The sequence below is a fragment of the Pagrus pagrus genome (assembly GCF_965226575.1).
Source record: "Pagrus pagrus genome assembly, chromosome: 1".
NCBI lineage: Eukaryota > Metazoa > Chordata > Actinopteri > Spariformes > Sparidae > Pagrus > Pagrus pagrus.
Window position 1 is genome coordinate 8,495,457 of NC_140185.1, and position 20,706 is coordinate 8,516,162.

Sequence of the window (20,706 nt, forward strand, 5' to 3'; positions counted from 1 at the left end):
GGCTCTCCGCACAAAAAACGTGAAATTGGTTCTCAGATGTTTTAGCCTGCAGGTCCATTTAATGCCAGCTTCCAGACAGATGGAGCTTCATTCCAGCAATGAAAGCGCATTTAATTTCCTTGAATGTACAGTATGCCACAATAACACCACATTTCAAATCACCGAAGTCGCTCAGGGACATCAGAGCAACTGCACTTTTATTCATTTGCAGAATATTTAATGTGGTTCTTCTGTAAGCTGGCGCACGGAGTCTGGTAGTAAAAACCTCTCGGCAGAATAGGACTTGATGTGTTTTTGAGAAAAGAGGATTCTGGTTGTTTTTAGCTTCAGACTCAGGTCTGATTAAAGGCGTTAAGTTAAGCCACTGTACAGTATGTGTTATTGTGTGCAACTACTCCCTGAATATGGGACAAAGTTCAGGACTGTGACACCTTATAACCTTTACGTTCGTCACACTAAATGCACAATAACCAACACCTTAGAAATTAAGGTCAGTAAGGAAAGTTCAAAAATAAATAGATAATTAAATAAATGTAAAGAGATCCAAGATTGTATATAAAAAAATAAAGACTATAAGACACATTAAAAAGAAGAAAAAAATGTGTCTTAAAGTGTCATTTTAGTATCAGCTCTGTTTTAGTCATTGGATGACTGTAGGAATATTTGTTGTAATTTTCCACTGTGTTGTTCCCCCTCTTCAACTAATGCTGCATTTTATAATTACACCCAACATTATGCTTTACAGCTACAGTAATAGTTAGTGACTATACATCTAGCCTACTGAACTATACTTTTAATGCAGTTTCAATGCGTTCACATATGAAAACTTTTTTTTTTTTTCCTTCCACTGTAGAAAGTTGAGACAAACTTGTTTAAAAAAAGACTCATTCATTTAAATAAGGAATGAAGCTGTTTAAGTAGAATCTGTCGGAACTGGAGGTTTATGACTGTTTCTGCTGAAACCTTGAAGGAATGCAGCCTAATAAATAGAAGTGACCTCAGTATATTAAAGTGTAACATAAACTGACTCAGACTGTATATTTCAGACATTCAACAGTTTATTCAGGAGCGGGATTGTTATTATTATTGCTATATTTTTTTTTACTAAAATATCAAATATAAGGAGCAGCGCTGATTCTCAAAGCCTGCAGGCGCTTCATCCCGCTACACTCCCTGACAGCCTCCACGTTAAAGAGCAGCAGGAGCAGGAACAGAGGAAATGAACGAACACTGCGGAGTTTTCTCAGTTATCGACAGCTTTAAAGAAAAGTTCTGCTGCGACAACAAATGCTTTTTCTTTTTTTTCCTCTCGACTTTTTTCGACTGTATCTGCGTCGTCGCCGGACAGGAGGCACCGCCAAGTCAAGTCACTTTTATTTATATATATATCCCAAAATCACAATCCCATTGCCTCAGTGGGCTTTACAATGTTTAGACCCTCGATTAGAGGAAGGAAAAACTCCCCAGAAAAAAACAAACAAACGAAAATTGAATATCTTACTGTGTGAAAGTTTCTTTTATTTCTTGATGAGTAAAGCTGAGCCGCTGTCTGTTCCCCGTTTGACTTCAAACAATAATTAAACAGCCCAAACCTCTTTTAGGACTTTAACAAATCTTCTGGACTCATTTTGTTACAGTAAAATTATTATTAAAAATGATTCCTAAAGATTCAAATAAAAAAAAGACACACCGTTAACTTAGTGGTGCTGATATTATATTTTTGGGGGAGGGTTGTGAGCCGGTCCGGCATCATTACAGACTCTCACAGTGATAATTATCGCTTTACAGCGGCTTCAGCAGCTACAGTCAGCAGTGACTCCACATCACAAATAAAGTACAGTAATGCAGCCACGTCCCTCTAACCACACTGAACATTCAGCTGTGATTGTTGTAATTAAGGCTGATTTTTTATTTCACAACTCCGCTATAAAAGCTCAAACTGGAAACATTCTTTTTTTTTTTTTTTAAAGCCACGTGGGTCCAATTTGGTCCCTGCTCTCCTCTACAGTGAACACGGACCAGACGGAAAGCGATACGGCTGTACGTCAAAATAAATAACGGCAAGGCACTCACATGTGACGTCGTTTCTGCTTCAGTCCTAAAATATTTTAAATTAAAAAAAAACGGATAAAATTAATATGACTTGTTTTTACCACCGTTTTCAAGATTTATCCAGAAGCTTCTGCGCCACAAAACAAGGTTAAAATAATTCTACATTAAATTTTAGTGACTTACTCAAGTAATGTGGACAGAAGTCTGATTTGCATCGTAAACTAAACACATTTCATCAACCCACAAAAAACACTGAAGAAAAATATATATTATATATTTAGTAATTGGTTTCTATCACTTTAAAAATCTGATAATATTCTGATATCAGAGCTGAAGCCTCTATAGGTTGAATCTTTAGTCATCACTTTATACTAATATAGATGTATATTTAAAGAATGATCTGATTGGCTACAGGCTTCACTCCCGGAAGCTGATTGGCTGAGTCCAAACCGAGCTGTGTAACGACTGATCCAGCTTCAGTCGGCCACAAACAGCGGAGATGCTCTCTTTTTTATGACTCTGACCAATCTCAGAAAAGTGACGTAAATACGGAAGCAAATAAAAATAAATCCATTGCAGCCACAGAGCTGATAATTCTCTGCGCCTGGACTGCACTGATTCTCCTCCACTGCTCCATACTCCTTGGCATTTTCTTCTTTTTTGGACCTGTACGTGTGTGGGAAAATGCTCCATTGTTTTATGTTGGCCCTTTGGCCCAGAACACCCAGGGGCCGTCGAGCGCCCAGCTTCATCCTCCTCAGGGTAAACTGTTGTGACAGAGCACTCAGGGGCCCCTCATTAGCTCTCTGTCCACTAAGAAGCAAAGAAGCTGCTTTAATCCTCTCTGTCCTCCTCAATCTGGCAACACAGACACGATTATAATTCCATTTTCATTCGACTCTCTTGTCTTGTGCAGAGTTAACCCACCTTTACGAATTAATAGAATCCTTGATAGTAAAAAAAACATGTTTGTTAAGTTTGTGTTAAGTAGTGATATTAAGTATTAGTTAAATTGGTTTAACTTAGGAGGAAACAGACATGTACGGCGCTCTCTACCCGGGGTTATTATCGATATTTGCATAACATGTTCATTTTTGAGTGTTGTGATTCTTGTTGTGAACTGTTTTTAAATACTGATTAATATGCAACAAATTAATTCAGTCCAATAATTGTGGGGAAAAAAGCACAAAATCCAGGACCTGCATCTGCTTTAAAATAATAATAATAATAATAAAACAAAAAAACACGATGAGCAACAGTGTGCGTGCTCTTTTTATCAACAATTTAAAAATGTTCCGGTCGGTTAACTTCCTGATCAAGCCCATTGTAGCATAACTGCAGGAGCAAAGTTACATGTTTTCCTGCTGCAGGTCTTCATATAAGCCAACTTTGAATAAATCTTGACATACAGATAGGGCCTGTTGACGGGAGGCAATTAGTTTGATTAAAATATCTGATTAGTGACAGTATCACAGTCAAGCAGGCTCCAGAGCAGCAGACAGCTCTGCTTGGTGTTCATTTTCTCACTCACTAAACTAATGTGCTCGCTCACACACACACATATAAACACACACTTTTTACATAAACGACATGAATTTGAAATGGCAAAATAAACCAAATACACTTTATTTATAAATCTTGAGTTATAATTTAATACGGTACCAATATGTTAACCAATATGCTTTCACAGTACATCAGAGTGGTTGTCAAAAAAGAAGTAAACACAAATACACACTCATACACACACACACATACACCGCAACAGACGCATGCACGCAGGCACATACACACACACACTTTCAGTTCAGCAATACCCTGCAGTGGTCTATTGTGCCATTAAGCGGCCTGGGCTCATAAATGCATGAATTCTAATGAAATAGATTTATTACTTGACCTGGGAGGTTGTGTACAGCTCATTTGTCCCATTAAGAATCTGTAGTTAGAGTATACATCAGGCCCAGTGCTCTTAAAATCTCTCTGAGACGGTCAGTGGTAAAGACCTGGAAACAAACATGGATCAGAAGTGTTTTGGTAATGCATTAATCCAGTAAAGTAATGTCATTACTTTTCCCTGTAACAAGTTACCAGTCAAACGATTTTGACTTTGACCCTTCTACATATAAAAATATCAGGTTTACGTACAGCTACCTCACATTCAGCCTTCTCCTTAACCTTTAGCCTTTTCATCATCTCTGTTTAGATGAGAAATAACATCGAAATTTAATTTCTGAGTGGCAAAATTCACAAATTTGATGAGAAATAAACATGATGCTCTGATCATTCAAAAAAGAAAAAAACTGTTTTAAAATGTTGTACAATGTTGGCAAAAGGAGCAGAAATGAGGCGTTACGGCAACAGGAAATAATTAAGTCTGCCAGGAAGTATTCCTAAAATATTTGTGTAAGAAAGTAATGATATTACCTATGAAAGGAGTAATGCATTACTTGGCGCAACCGGACCCTGATCACGAGAAGTGCATTTTCCAAACATTTTTTTTTTTTTGCTCTTTTTCTTCTCATTCGTCGTATGTCGATAATGCAAATAGAATAAGAATCCAAAGTCAGTAAAACAGAGCATTAATCTCGCCATTCTGTCTGTACACAATTGAGCAAATAGGTTAAAGTCAGATGAAATCGGGTTTCAAACACCTGTGTTAAATCTTTCTGAAATGTTCCTTTAGTCCAAAGTGCCGTGTCTGGAAGGTAAGAAACAAAAAACGAAAAACAAAAAAAATAGAACAGGTCGACACAAGACAATCCCTGCAGTTTTTTTCCACTGGCTGGGGCAAAAATACGGAAAACATTTAAAAAAGGAGCCAGAACATAATTTACAAGCACGATAAATATACACACAGGGTCCAATAAATATTGTTTGTTATCCCAAAACCATAGACGGTGAGTGGTCACCACACTGCTAAAAAATGTCCATCAGAACCAGTCATTTCATCTAATGAAATACTGTTTGTCTTTAAACAAGTCAAAAATTCTGCCAGCACCGTTGAATCATTACATGTCGGACAAATGGTTTGTTTGTATCAGGGAGCTTTAGATGCGCAGGGACGCAGTGCAGAACACTGGTCTCAACAAAATGGTGGTTGGTTTAAGAAAAAATTGTAAATTGAGATAAAATCTTACATTGGATATTCCTGTAATCATCTCATTCCACTGGCAGTTTTTCCCTTGTTCGAAGCAACAGAGATTTTACACAGTGCTGAAATGACTTGATTCGACGTGTGGGACCTTTTCCTGACCTTAGTAGCACCACTGTAGCTTTCCCCTCTATTGAATAGGCATGTAGGGCCAGTTGAAGCTGCTTCCGGACAGCAGCATGTCCCTTATCAGAGTTTCTATGGGGGTTTTCCCCACCAGACGGACGAAGAAAAGCTGCTCTATGACAGAAGAAGAGACGGTGCGGAGGGAAGGCAAGCGCAGCAGCAGCTTCCCAAACCTGTTCGGCTGGTTCGGGTATTGGCTCCTCACGTACTCCTCCAACGCACATTGGGACTTCTCCTGCAGACCCTCCACGTGGGCCACGTCCGACAGACCACAAGCATCTACAGGAGAGAAAACAGGAGAGGACGCGGTCAAGACCGGTGGTTTAACCAGGAAACCAACAAAATGAGGAATAGGGTAATATTGTGATTACACACAGCAGCATATGGAAGGCGAAACAAATCAGTGGTTGATTTAGTGTTAAATAAATATAGGTGAGAAACCACCAGAAACAAAACAATGATATAAATATATATACACATGTATATATAGTATATAAAATACATGATCCATCCATCCTATGGATATTCATACAGTATTTTTTTTTTTTGCAATACTTCTATTGCTTCTATACACTGCTTGAGCTTTTTTACAGCATACAGAACCACTAACTTGCATACAGACTTTTATAGCGTTGGCTATTGGTGATTTTAATATATATACAACTACAGTACTTTCTTCACACATATGCAGTTAAGTCCTCACCATTTTTTATTATTTACCATTCTTAACTCATTTGTTTCTGATGTCCTCGTTCCTAGCTGTATTTCTACTTTTGTATACATACATCAAGAGCAATGTAAAACCAGAGTCAGGCTCCTTATACGTCTACAATTACTTGGTCAATAAAGCTGATTCTCATTCTGAAAAACATAACAGTTCTGCTCTTTAAAGTTATTGTTTGCAATGATATATTGCTTTCATCTCACGGATGAAGGCATTAAAGGGACAGGCAGGACTACTTTAATTATCTTATAATAAGCAGATCAGGGTAAGTCTGGGTGAGATAGTAACATAAAATTATAACATAACACCTCCCTGTGAACAACATTTAACAATATATATATAAATGAGTCAGAAATGGTCAGGTAGAAATGTACAGTGCAAGTGAAAATGTGATAATAGATTAGTATAATCCCTAAATGTGCACTCAGGATTGGTGCTGTAGTGAAAACACAACAGCATGAAGAAAAAAATCCTCAGCACAGTTGCCCTGTCATTGAGATCTCATCAATCTCACTGCTTTAGGGATCAAAGATGGAGCTACTGCTATCGATACCTATCAGAGGACATCGGCAGGGTGACCACAGCTTTATTGTGAAAGACCTTAACATACTGTATGTGTAGACTTGCTCCACACAGCAGAGCTCTGTGTTTGCACTGTAGCGCTGCAGGCCGGATGAGAGCTGGGGTTAAAGAACGGTCTCTGTGTCCCAGTTTAAGGACACGTGTTCACGTGCTCATAGGAACTAAAATAGACCTACATAGGAGACCGTTTTTTATTTTTCACTCTGCTGCCACTCATTCTTTTGATCCTGTGCACGATCCAGCCATCAGATGTCATTCAGACTGTTATTGAAAGGCTCTGAAATAAAGTGTGCAGTGTGGACCCACAGCATCCCTTATCTCAGTAAAGGTCTTTTATGACAGAAAAGCCGAATTCAACGGCGATTTGAAGACATAACAAAAATAAATACATGAATTCGCATTTCTTATTATGTATGATTTATGTTTAGAGCAATGGCATGAATTAGATTAAACAATATATATATTTTCCCTGTTTATTTATTCAAATGAATTATTTAATTTAAAAAAATGTTAAATTTAAAGCCTTTAAATTAACTTAAATACTTAAATACTTGATGCAGTAAAAATATACATTTTTTCAGTTAAGTGCTTTCTATTTGGGGCTTTAAATACAATATAATAATAATAAAAACAAAGTGGTCAATACGATAAAAATGTACTTGTTAAGATCTTTGCAGGGCTGTTTTTATTTGTTTACTCTATGATTTTCAGTGCTCCTCTATGATTCATGCGAAGCGTTTTATATTTTAGGGGCTGCAGGGATTTAATGCAGTTTGTAAAACCACAAAAACTCAGTCACAGCCTTTTAAATGTTGCAATAATAATGAACTTCATAATACTGATAAACTCAGTTGTGTTCCTGTAGGCTGAGGAGCTGCATGAGGTCATAGAAGTTCATTTTAGGTCAGCAGAGGAATTATATAAGCCACTTTCCTCTTTCCTTTTTTTCTTTTTTTTCTTTTTTTTAATCGAGGTCTTCTGTTCAAATTGAATTTCATCGGATATACAAATGTTTCGCATCCGATTCGTTACGTCTTCCTTCTATTTTTGTTTTTAATTTTTTTGGTTAAAGTAAATGCGGAAGACCATAAATGAACACTTGCGCTAGTTCTCCCGGCACAAAACCCCAACAGATTTATTTTAGAGTAAATTTTAGGAGGTAAGCGAGAATACACATTTAAATATTATTTTGAATCACACGGTTTTCATAGAAAACGACAAAATATCCGTAAAGGCATATTTAGAGGTTTTAATCGTCTCATTAATTCGCAAATTACCAAGCTTCATCATTATTAACAAAATATTAGTTTTCTGAATAATAAAAAAAAATCTAGGCCTGATTTTCGGTGGTTTCCGTTGAGATAAGATAGTGTTTCATAATAAAGGCTTTAAAAAATGTGAGTGTTCTTAGTGTATTTCTCTTTTTATTTTCCACACTGTAGTCAGAAGGGCAGTGATGTTTTATTCCGTTATTTCTCTCCTCATATAATCTACTGCTGTGATTCATCACATCACTGTCCACACTTTAAAACGATAAAAAGCTTTTTGCCTAAAGCCCATTCCCTCCTCCCAGGCCTGCATGTCTGGGTGCAGAGAGCGACACTTTACCTGTGGTGAACAGCACGATGGCCTTGATGCAGCTGTACTCCGCTGAGTCCACGTGCAGCACCTTCAGCTTCTCCACCTGCTCCTGGAAGACCCGGATGTGGTCCATGAAGGCCACCACCCGGTCCGCCGACATCGGGGATGCGTGGAGGCCGGCGGCGGCCAGCAGCGGGGCGACGTGGACCGGCATGGAGCACTGGGCGGCGTTCAGGACGAACAGTTCGCTCCAGGTGAGGCGGAGCAGCGCCACCTGGTCCGTCACCTGCAGGTCCGGGAAGAAGGGGATGTTGCGGGCCCACTCCACGGCGCTGAAGAGCATCCGGGCCGCCAGCTCACAGATGTTCTCAATGCCCATGATGTTGTTGTTCTGCAGGCACTGAGAGCCGAACCTGGAGGTCGGGTAGGGTTCGGCCCGCAGCAGCAGAGAGATGTATCCCGACAGGTAGGAATGACACTGAAGAGGGTCCCCGTTCGTCAGGGCGAACTGGCCGTGATAAGACTGCGTAGGAAGTCTGCCTCGCTGGACAGCTGCAATGGAGAACCAGCAGAAATGTCAAATGGCGACAGCACACATGACATTTAAAGAAAACAGTAAAATGGAGGGGACGTCTTTTTAAGGCAGCAGAGATGTGTATTAAAAACAACTTCTGAACTCACTCACACATGCTAGTGTTTTAGCCATTTTAGTTCATTTCTACGGTCAAACAGCCCCATGGTAGACTAGCTCTTCAGACATGGACATGAATAACTGTTTTCGACAGCTCCTGGAAAGAAATGTCTCATTCGATCTATTTCTAGTCCACGACCTGCAGATAATGGCGTGCGAGATTTTTTCATCTTGGCCCTGGCTCTTTGAAGGACCTTTATTTTATTTTTAAATTACTCAAATTCAAGGCCCAAACTCTCGTCTTTGTGCCCTGAACTCACGTCTTCCGCCGTTAGCTACGTCCTGCAACTTCGCCCGTGAAGCCTTCGAGGCCCGTGGGGATTTTTATCTCCATTTTTTGGTGAGGGACTCTGTCCACAACTTTATTTACATTTTCAATAACACTCTTCACATCGCTTTCAAGTGTCACTGAGTTCGTCTGAACGCAGTAACAGCAGGCTACAGCCGGCTAAGTTGGGCCTGTGCGAGCAGCATGCATTATGAATACGAACAGACACACACTCACACTCACTCACACACTCACTCACTCACACACACACAGTCAACAACCGAACAAAACAGTCAAAACGCAACGCGTCTATAAGCTACAATTGAAACGAAAAATCATCGAAATTAATCTGAAATGTGGCAAAAAATACAAATATAAAATAGCGTCGAAGTGGAGCACGTGACATTTAAGGCAGCTTCAGGCTGTTTCGGCCACACAATGGCCGAGCAGACGGACATATAGCGGCGGAGAGCTCCATCATAAACATGCTGCTAGATGCTAGCTGGAGCACACTAATCTCTGTAGGCTAGACAGTATAGACTGTGTAGGTAGCAGCAGCCTCTCCGAGACTTATGAATAGAATATGAATAGGCGGAGAAAATCTATCTCAGTACAATATCCCCGACTAGACAAAGGCAACACAGGCGGCCGTGTCCACAAATAAAAACAACGCTATCTATACAAAGCATGCACTAAATGTTTAAGCTAGCAGTGTGTAGGACAGCCGTGTGGTCAAGAAAATAATGTCGCTAAATACACTGTGTAAACTGTGTCCTCCTCAACCATGTGGTGCAGCCAATATGATGTGATAATACCGATATCAACGACAGGAGGATGCCAGCGCGTACCTTCCCTCCTCATGCCGACTTTGAGACATTTCTTGAGGCGACAGTACTGGCACTGGTTGCGGTGGTGCTGGTCTACGGGACAGTTCCTGTTGGCCCTGCAGGTGTAGGTCAGGTTCCTCCTGACGCTGCGTTTAAAGAAGCTCTTACATCCCTCACATGTGAACTGTCCGTAGTGCTTCCCGCTGGATTTATCCCCGCAAACGATGCACTCGATCTGCTGGCTCTGGTGTTTGTCCATGGACGAGGAAGAGGAGGAGGAAGAGGTGGTGTTGTTGTTATTGTTGGTCGCCGTGGTCGCAGTGGTGGTGCTGGACGGATTGGGCGGCGGTGCGCCCTGAGGTGCTGCTGCCGCCGGGGGTATTTCCAGAGAGGGCGCCGGGTTCATGTGTCCCGTCAGCTCTCCGGGCAGAGACAGAGGTGCGACCTGGGACACCGGGGAGGAGAGGGTCCCCTGAGCGTCCCCGACCCCCTCAGTGTTTCTCCACGCCACCATAGCCATATCGACCGTCTCCAAAACTTTGCGCGCCCAACTTTCCTCTTTTTTACGCGATAATTAACGCACACGAATTGTCCGCATGAAACACTGATAGCAATTCAAGGAAACTGCGGCATGTTTTTACAAAATTAAATATAAGTTAACGCCTAAAAAACGAATAGAGCTCAGAAAATATCGGTAATATAATTGCAACGCGCGACTTCACAAGTAAATAATGGGCAGTCACCCAGAAACAGCCTCGGCGCGGTGGAAATCCAAAAAGAAAGCTTCATTCAGAGCGAGATTAAGCACCTTAACATCCACAGAGGGGACCACAGAGACACACAACAAAATCCACGGAGGAAAGCAAACGTTATTCCAAAAAAAACAAATACAAAATACAATCTGCTCCTCTCTGTCTTGTGTGTCCAGCTTTAAGCACAACACCGTGCGAGAAGATCCTTCATCAGAGATGGAGTCGCCAGACCAGGCTTTCCAGACGCTCCCTGCTCTCCCGATCAGTCAGAAGTTACATTAAAAAGACAACGGAGGGGAGAGAGAGGAGAGAGAGAGGAGAGAGAGAGAGAGAGAGGGAGAGGGAGAGGGAGATGGATGATGATTTTGATGATGCTTCGGTCCGGGACGGCGGAGGAGAGTGGTGCGTCCACACGTCACGGGCAGTGACTCGGTGACGTTCGTGTTTGGGGCGGGGCTAACGCGAGGAGAAGCTGGTCTGGGAGCAGCAGCATGGGGCTCCAGTCGGGTTTGTGTTGATACACACTGCTGAGTGTGCTGTGAGTACTTACCTCCTCCTTCTCCTGATCTTTACTAGTTGTCTACTCTCCCCTCTATGTGTGTGTGCGTGTGTGTATATGTGTGTGTGCGTGTGCGCGCGGTGTTGCACTCTTGACTCTAATGCTTACAGTGATCCTGTCAGACCCTTGTCTCTGTGTTATACTCTGAAAAATAAGGAGAGGATAAACTTGAGCTCACACTTCATTAGTCTCATATGAGGAGAGCAGCAGCAGCAGCAGATCTTCACTGCAGTAATTTGATGCCACCTAGTGTCATCAGTAAATTACACAGAAACCTACCTATCACTAAGGATGCACTTGATTTATGTGGCTTCAGGAGATTAATCTGACACATTTCTAATGTGTTTACTTCAACATGCATATTACTAAAAGTGTCCATTGGGCATGTATAGACAGTATGATCACTGCCCTGCCCATCTCTATCGCAGTATTTCAACCCTGTCATGTTATTTGTGTGATTGCACTTTTCTCATTCTCATGTTTGTTTGTTTTTTTTACATCATTTTTATGGAATAATCATTTTCTATGTATTTTTTTTTAGAAACTTGCATCACAAACAGACCAAATGTGAAGCACATGACCTGTCAGTCAAGACGGCAGTAATAATTAACTATATTTCTCTCATTAATACGCTTTTTTAATTAAAAGGATGCAACCTGAATGTCGCCCACTTCTTTTTTGATTTGCATGTAAAAGATAATAAATTTAACAATATGAAGATACAAAAAACTTAGATAATAAAGTTATTACTTTGACTTCAGTTGATTTTTACATCGACTTAATTACAATTTTACCCAAAAATGATCTGTGTTAATTGAAGATTTTAATAATCACCACATATAGCTACTTGATCCACATGTCAAACACAAAGGCAAAAAATAATCAGTGTTTTGCATAGACACATGTCGTAAATAAATATTTAAAGATTTATTCTTAGGACCAAAGGTACTGTCTTACTGTCACAGAGATAATGCTCACTCAGAGTGGACTGATTCAGCACACACATTTTATCCAGGTTAAGATTTAATATGTGTGTGTGTGTCCTACAAGTTGTACAACTTATATCATATAATATGTTGTTTTATAATATAGACAGTGTTACACAGCTGCATTAAACCTGCTGCATTGTACAGAGAAATTAATCTCCTTTTTGCGCTTATAAGGTTATATATGTACATACACAGCACAGCACGACACTAAACAATCTAACTAAAGGGTGGGAAATGACAAACCCCCAGATTTAATACATTGGAATCATTCAAGAAGTACAATTTATGGAGAGAGTGATTCACAAAATAAAGAATATGGAAATGGAGTATGGATGATGGGAAAGTATAATTACCATAAAATGTATTTTTGGTTCTATTATCTGCAAACAGACGGATGATCATGTCACAGAGTAACTAATAATTCCTTTTCATTCGCATGTGTACTTGGTTGTACATACATACACATACACACTGAGTTTGAGAGTAAATGTGTAGATATGGATGGATGCATGTACATGTTGATGCATGTGTATATGTAAATGGGTATATATGGAAATATGTATCCTTATGTGTATGTATATGTATAGATGTATGTGTGTATATATATAGGTATAGATATTTGTGTATGTATGTGTGTATGTACATGTATAGATATAGATAAATAGAGATAAGTAAATGTATTTAATGTATAAAATGTGTAGAGTATGTGACCTACTAGAATTATTAGTTATAACTGTCTTCTTTTAGTTAGTCTGCATCTATTTAACCTTTATTTTGCTTTTCTTTTAATACTGTGGGTTTGTCATTTTTCTCTTTTTTTCCTTTCTTTGTTTTGTATTGAATATTGACTGAAGACTCTTTGTTATGAATTGTAAACTAGGAAGCTGCTAAGCTGTCTACACTGTATGAAAACAGTACAGACAAACATGGATAAAAAAAAGAAAATAAGGTCATATGTACAGTTGTCCATCTCCACATACTGTCTGCTTTCCCTTCTGTCTGCACCAATGTCAGCACTACTTCATGTCCATTTTTGTATTCAGAGAGTAAATTAGACTAATGTGCATGAGGGTCTTGGTAGCAAGTCATAGCCATTTGAAAATGTCTGCACGGCCCTTTCACCGTTGACTCATGCTCCACGAGTCCTGAGGCCGAGTGCGCCGTCACGTTCTTCCAGACGGCCAGATTTGCAGTCATTCAGTGACTGCTCACACACAAAACAAGCTCTACTCTGCCTGCTATCAAAACACACGGCTGACGTCCAAGACCAATCAACAGTGGAAGGTCAGGGCTAAAGTGTTTACTACATTGGACGGGGATGATGCATTCCTCCACAGTTTAATGCTCTGAACTTCCCCCTCCCCGCTCTATCTAGTGGCAAGCCCAGTTAACATTAATCACAGATTTGGGAGTTTAAAGATGATAAATCCTCCCTGTTTTTGGTGATCTGGTGCCCTTTAAGACTTATCACACATGGAGCTGAAAGCGAGCTAATTGGAGACAAAGTGAGGGAGAGTGTGGCCAGGAGAGACCTGCTGTGTGTGCAGGACCACCTGGGTGTGTGAGGTTGTTTACAGCGCAGTGGGAGGCAGCGCTGACTTGCTGCTCAGAGACCTGCAGTATTTCTTTTAGGCTTCAAGGTGGCTAGGTAAACATACTGTATATCATTGAATTATGGCAGCGCCCCGCTAAGCTCTTAACCCCCTTTAACCACCATATGGTTATCTGTTAAATCCAGCAAGACGTGTAATATTAGGATGGGTACAGTACAAGTTCAGCAGGTCCTCTCTAGATAGGGCTGACAGCCTCTGTGCTCAAGGAAACACACACAGGAAGGTTGAAAAGTACTACATAGTGATGCCACTTAAAATTGTACTTTTAGAATCTTGAAATTGATATAAAAAGTGTCAGTACTCCAGTAAATATATATTTTAGAGTGAAAGTATTGTACAGTGTTTATAGATTTGTGTGCACTATAGTCTTCTAGGAAAATGCAGTAGTATTATAGGCATTCAGAGTAAATGGGTGTAATCTTATTATGCTAATGAGATTAATGGTCATGATCTAAAAGTATACTGCAGCCTCTCTCAAGTCTTCCAGCAGATATCTCCTGTAGTGTCCTGGCACAGCCTCTGTGAGCGTGCAGACCCAGGAATGTCACGAGCCGAAACCCGTAAAGGAAAAGCATGCTTGTATGGGAAAATCAAACATCAGTGTACCGTAATAAAAAGCAAACAAAACAGAGCTAAGGTGAAGTGCACGTGGAGCAGCCTGCAAGAGAGTGAAAGGGAGAGAAAGCTGTGGCACGGCTGATCTTCAATGCATTCTGGGAGACTGGCCAGGTGCAGCCAGTTGCAGTGTCACATGATTTGTCTTGCAGGAGCTAAAGGGCAGACAAACACACAAGGACACAACCTACGGGTCACCCCCCTTTGAAAGCAGGTTGGGAAACCCCAGAGCCTACTGGGTAATAATAATAATTGGCTATTTAAAGTGATGATAACCAAGCAAAGGTTAAATTGTAACATAAACAGTCACCTGTTGTCTTCTTCATCTATAAAATCTTTGGTAGTGACACTACAGGGAATTCAGGGCAGAGTTATGGCCTAACATACTTTCCTTATGTCAGATTAACTAATTATTATTAAACTCAAATTAAACACCACTGACAAGAAATGTTTGACATTAAATTGGGAGGGTCGACCTAACAATATAAATTAAAATCTTCTAAATAAGTGTTGCCAGTTAACGTTTCTACAAACTACTGATAATTTCATATTCGTATTCATCATAGGCTACGTACCATATTGACATTTCTACAAAACGTGTTATATGACGTTCACGTTACATGTTTTAGACATGACTCTCATATCAGGAGCTCGAGGGGTTGGTGGTGGAGTTACAGGTGAGAAGGCTGCCAAGTCAAGACCGCGTTTCTAAATGTGACACCACTGGATATTTACGTCGGGACAATTTCCAGCCATGTCTGTGGCGCTGAAAAATGTCTACTTTTGCAGAGATGGTGTGACATCTCCATCCATGTTTGTGCCGACAAAAACAGGTATTTTAATCCCAAACAGGATCTTTTCCTCACCCTAACCAACTGGTTTTTATACCTAAACCTAACCAGATTGAGAGCACAGCATTCTCACAAGATAACAGAACATTGAACCTAAAGCAATGTAAAGTTGCAACATAAAGGTTTTAACCAGGCTCAGGGAGTAATGGAGTACATGTAACAGGATTACACAATTAGGACACAAGTAAAGGTAACTGTATTCTGATAAAGTTACAGAAAAAGGATGTAATTAGATTACAGCTACATTTACTAAAAAGGGGATTACTACCAGGACTACAGTTCTACAATATATAATGATTTACTAGTCCGTAACCATGCACAAGTGGACACATGACAACACTTCACAAGTCTCATGTAACATCACTCCGGTCTTAAGTAAAACCAAATACAGGAGTGTGTATTCTTACAGATGATGCACATCTGTATTAAAAATAAATGAGTCATCTCATTGATATGTACATTCTCTTGCATTTATTTGCATATGTTTGCTATTGAGGTAATCCAAAAGTAATGGTAAGTAATCAAGTGACATTACTTTAATATTGTGATACTTAGATTATGTGACTTACTACATTTTTTAACTTGTAACTGTATCAGATTATGTATGTATAGTAACCTTATCAAGCCTGGTTTGAGATATCTGTGGTTCAGCAGAAACATACTTTGCCAACATATATTCTGCATAACATGATCTCGGCGCAACAGTGTAAGCTTTCCTGCCCTGACAGTTTCACCAAAACCAACAGGACAATGAGGAAGATGAACTTGGAGTTTGAACGCAGTCAAATACTGACAATACTGCTGCAATGAAGAGCAGGTGTACTGAGCGTAATAATGACATTAAACAGTTACTTGTAACTAAAATATAATTTAAAATTAATAATTACAGTAATATGTGTTTCTGTTGTCTTTCCTTGTTTAAAAAAAATGACTAGAAAGTCAACAGAGCACGTAGATTACCTCCTTGCTGTTCGCCTTGGCAGCCATTGACACAAAGCTGGAACCTCTTAGGCTGCTAAGCAGGGTCAAATCCTGGTCAGAGAGCAGCAATAACTTGTCAGTTAGATTAGTGCACCTTAGCCACAGCTTCACCTGTGACCGCTGCCTTGCCTCTCACCTTTCATTAAACCCAGACCGCTGACCTCTGACTCCTTCAGGGCTACTGCAGCCTCCACCATGAGGTAGATTTCATGCTTGAGAGACACATTGTGCTACATGTCAGTGTGCAATGATAACGCACCACCAGCGGTCTTCCCAGTTGTGAGCAGAGCCATCCTGGCAACGTGTAGGGATCCTCATTAGGACTTGTACCGAGCCCTACTTAACCTCTGACCTCCCTCAGACGAGAACTCATTATCTGGCACAAGATTAACCCACATTGCTGCGTAAATGATCACAATGCATACAACTGAACTCTGAATTAAGACAAAGTCTTTACAGTCATATTAGCCTGATTTTTTGACAGACTGTTGCTGCCCTCAAATACACCATCAGCACTTTTTTTCATTTTTTAACATCTGCACATTGTTCTGTAGTGCATGACTACAATAATTGCCATTTTAATCTGGGAAAGTGTGTTGATTGCATTTATAAATACTATGAGGAGAAAACTGGTTATTTAATTTACAAGAATGTATATTTCTTCCCTTTTAATGACATAAATAGCATTAAATGGGCTCTGTGAAACTTCTGTTGTAAGTAGCTACCGTTGCTCTCTGTGAGCGGAGCAGTGAGAAGCAATGAGACGAAGCACTCGTGCATAAAGTCACATCCTTTAGACTGTCACAGAAAATTGGACCTGCGTCCTTCACAAAGAAATCCACACTTAAACAAATCATTCACATGCTTGTACAGGCAACCGAGGGAGACAGAGAAGGTCTTATTTTACACATCAAGTTATAATTCACTCACATATGGCTAAATACAAAAAAACAATAATATGTGTAAATTGCCACAAATTGTTAGAGACACTTTGAATTAGAAATGTACCCGCTAGTTGGGCTAAAAATTACCTGGCTGGTCTGCTTTTTTTGTTTTAAGTTCCTATGGAAAATAGGGTTAGGGTTAATTTTTAATGCCGTTTATTAAACTCTGAAATAATACATAAAAATGACCTTTTATCAAACAAACACTCATTTGAAAATTAAAAAAATACTGATAACAGCAAAAAAAAAAAAAAGTTTATTAGCTTATTGCTCCAAACTCTGTCTCTGCCTCTTTTCTGTTGTTTTTGTGGCATAAACTTTACCTGGAATCATGTAACTGAAGAAACTGAACGCTGTGCAGTCACTGCAGGTTTATTTCTTCAGTCACATTACCCGCCCCACTCCTAGGTTACACCTAACACCTATAGTTACTATATCTGTAGTCATGACATGGTCTGGGGGTGTATTATCAGCAGCACAGACTTTACTGATGATCATAAAAATATTACAGGAAATATGATGGGAACACTACAGGCAGTGGTGTGTCTCTATGATCCTCCCAGTCTTTAGGGATTACATATTGCTATTTGTTACTTTGCTCATGAAGGTGACAGGACTCTACAGTGTAGGCTGCCAAGGGTGTCACTTTGTGTTTTCAACATGTGATTAGGTAATGTGATGAGGGGATCCTAAAGTCAGAGTAGATAATTATGGCAAGGGAAAACAAATTCATAATGATGCATCACAATTAATTTCATCTCATTTGCTAGTTTGGAACAAGCTATTTTTTAGTACATTTTTAAAATGATCCTTTAAAAAAGTAGCTGGGACAAAAGCGGTCATTTAAAAAGAAAGGTGGGGACATGTCCCGGGTGTAAATGACACCTATGTATGTGACAATAAAGAATAGAATTGAGTATCTGTGGTAGTTTAGACAGAAAAAGGCGCAATTACCAATCTGTCTGCTACTTCAGCAGCACAGACAGCAGCATGGATTTATCAATACACAGCACAGTTAGGCCACTGACATTCAGAGCCATGGTCAGGGCCATAGATTCTAACTCACACAAACATCATTCAGATGAAGGATCAATGAGTCAGGCAGATTAAACTGACATATTCAACTAAACAACCCCTCTGCCCTGCACTCTGTCTGCTAATAGGGCGGATTAAAAAGGGAGATGTATTTTGGTCATTTTGGGTAGCCTGCATCCCCTCTCAAACCACCTACTGATTATAGATGTTCTGCATTACAGTTACAATTATTATTATTAACAAGTATCTGCTATAGAACTGAAATTACACTGCTAGCTGCCATTGGCTTGCAAACTTATATTACTATAGATGTGGATAAAGTGTTGCCATAACTAAGTGGTTTATTAGCTTAGCTTAACATAATAGCTAAGTAGTGAGTAAAAGAATGAATGATAAAAATTATCAATTCTACAAACTTTTAATTATATTATTTAAAATACTACTGAAAAAAATATGTAGATAGCATATTCATTTAAAAAAAAACAAAAAACATTATTGTGTCATTTTTGACCCACCTATTGAGGAGTGGTTCTAATGGTGTGTTAGAACAACTGCTACGTGTCATTTACTCAAGTGGGTTTTCTTTCGAGAAACTCACTCAAGTGCGACTGTGAGGAGGGGAAAGATTTGGTGCTCCCGGGGAAGTTGCCTTGTCCTTGATCTGTTGATCGGTGGCCACTGCAGGAAGGTGATGCTGGGATGCTGTGATGTACTGGGTGTTACATTGGTTCAGACGGCTGTGTGAAGGCCAGGAGGGACACAGAGGGTTGTGGGCTTGTGTGTGAATGACACAGAAACTCAAAAACCGAGTCTTTCTTGGTGCTTTTCAAGGTCAGGGAGCATAAATGACTGCAATTCAGAGAGACTGTCCCTTTGTATCTGTCTGCATTTGGGAAACAGTTATAGTTTTCAGATTGCACGTGTGCACCTTTAAAACAAGCATTACGTATGTGAAGCGGGACAAAATGTAATGGTTTTAATTTGGCATTTAAATGATGACATTTTGCAGCCACTTTTCTCTGCACCAGCCTGTTAGCACTGAGTGCCTTGTGCATTTTTTGCAGGCAGAATCACAACAAAGACCCTCCCTCACACTTTTCCACCACAGGACCAAATGTCATTCAAAGCAGAGACACTTCTTTTGTCCTTCACAGTGGCACACTTCCTCAGACCGAGAACACTGTCCGGTATTTTGATTGATCGTGTATTTGTATCTATTCATAGAGGGCCAGATTCATCATTCCAATTTGTCAAGTTGCTGGTGTGCTGAGTTAATTATGTGCAGGAGAGGCAGGAAAAAAAGAGGACAACCTCCTGTTTAGACTCATCTGAGGTTTCCCTACCTCACCTCGTCTCCAAACGAGCAGCCAAAGCTTCACTGGGCTACGGGAGCTGCTTGGCACCATGGGTAATTAGTGTGATGAATGCTTTAGCGGAACAAATAGTGGCAGTCGCCTGTCTCGCTCATCGTGTGGCTGTGCTGTCGTGGCTCAGGGGCTGCGGTCTCATCAGGGTAATGGATGATTCTGCAACAGGACTATCCCTCAACCAACAGCGCCTCTACTGAGCAGGAAACACAGTTTTACAGGGTTTTTTCCAGCCTGAAACAATGCTTCTCACTTTACTGAGGGCATCCATGCTGGTTATGGATGTTAAGTGGATTTTTGGAAGGTTACCAACAACCAATAACAATTAAGTCTCTAAAAGTGCAATCAAGAAAGTCTTGGACACACGTGATGCAAAGACACATTATTAAAAGTATGTGTTTGTGATTCTCTCCCCCCCACATGGCCTCTCAGGATATGCAAACATGTTCATACTAATCCTCAGTGGGATTCCTCTCCATGCCTGGGTTGTAGAGCCGTAGCTGCTGAAATGATGGATCACATTATTAGATTAGAGGAGAGCCAGGATAACCAGCAACTGGATTTGCAATTCACAGCCTCTTTTGTATATAGACCTTTTCTGCATGAAAGGGATAATTGGGCCGAGTCAGAGACTGTTTCTTTTCTTTAACAATGCGGGGAACCTTGCAATAAATCAGGTCAGCTGTCGGAGCCACGTCACAAGGCAAGGCATTAGTCAAATATGCAGGAGATTTTGCATACAATGTAAAGAGGAATACATCATCATTTATTTGAAGTCCAGTTATCCTAATTTCTCCAACACATGAAGGGCATATGGTGATTTAGTCTTGTGCGTAAAACCTGAGGGCAGAGGCGGCCGTGAAGGTCTGGCTCTTTGTGCTGTCATTTCAGTACCAGCTAATAGCCTGTGCTTATTCTGTGCCTTGACTTTTCAACCCGCTGTGACAGTGAATAATACGCGGCACGTAAGGCTAGATCTAAGCCATGTCATCCATGTAGCG

General features: G+C 40.2%; 1 protein-coding gene across 4 annotated transcripts; it reads right to left on the reverse strand.

Moving 5' to 3' along the window:
- Nucleotides 1-3,662: 3,662 nt before the first annotated feature.
- Nucleotides 3,663-18,899, reverse strand: LOC311258346 (COUP transcription factor 2). 4 transcript variants are annotated; one of them, XM_084354545.1, is made up of 4 exons: nt 18,854-18,899; nt 9,988-11,001; nt 8,241-8,765; nt 3,663-5,605 (listed from the first exon to the last, which is right to left on the reverse strand). In XM_084354545.1, the coding sequence occupies exons 2-4, from the start codon at nt 10,517-10,519 to the stop codon at nt 5,331-5,333; spliced, it is 1,332 nt and encodes a 443-aa protein (XP_084210671.1). In that variant the 5' UTR covers nt 10,520-11,001; nt 18,854-18,899; the 3' UTR covers nt 3,663-5,330. The 4 variants fall into 4 exon arrangements, with proteins under 4 accessions (XP_084210671.1, XP_084210672.1, XP_084210670.1 ...); XM_084354546.1 differs by lacking the exon at nt 18,854-18,899 and having other exon boundaries at nt 10,021-11,211; XM_084354544.1 differs by lacking the exon at nt 18,854-18,899 and having other exon boundaries at nt 9,988-11,211.
- Nucleotides 18,900-20,706: the final 1,807 nt, after the last annotated feature.

Coding starts and splice junctions, on each gene's coding strand:
- LOC311258346 (XM_084354545.1), bottom strand. CDS start 10,519: ATGGCTATGGTGGCGTGGAGAAACACTGAGGGGGTCGGGGACGCTCAG. Junction 8,766..9,987: donor TCCTCCTGTCGTTGATATCG/GTATTATCACAT, acceptor TCTCCATTGCAG/CTGTCCAGCGAGGCAGACTT. Junction 5,606..8,240: donor CATCGTGCTGTTCACCACAG/GTAAAGTGTCGC, acceptor TCTCTCCTGTAG/ATGCTTGTGGTCTGTCGGAC.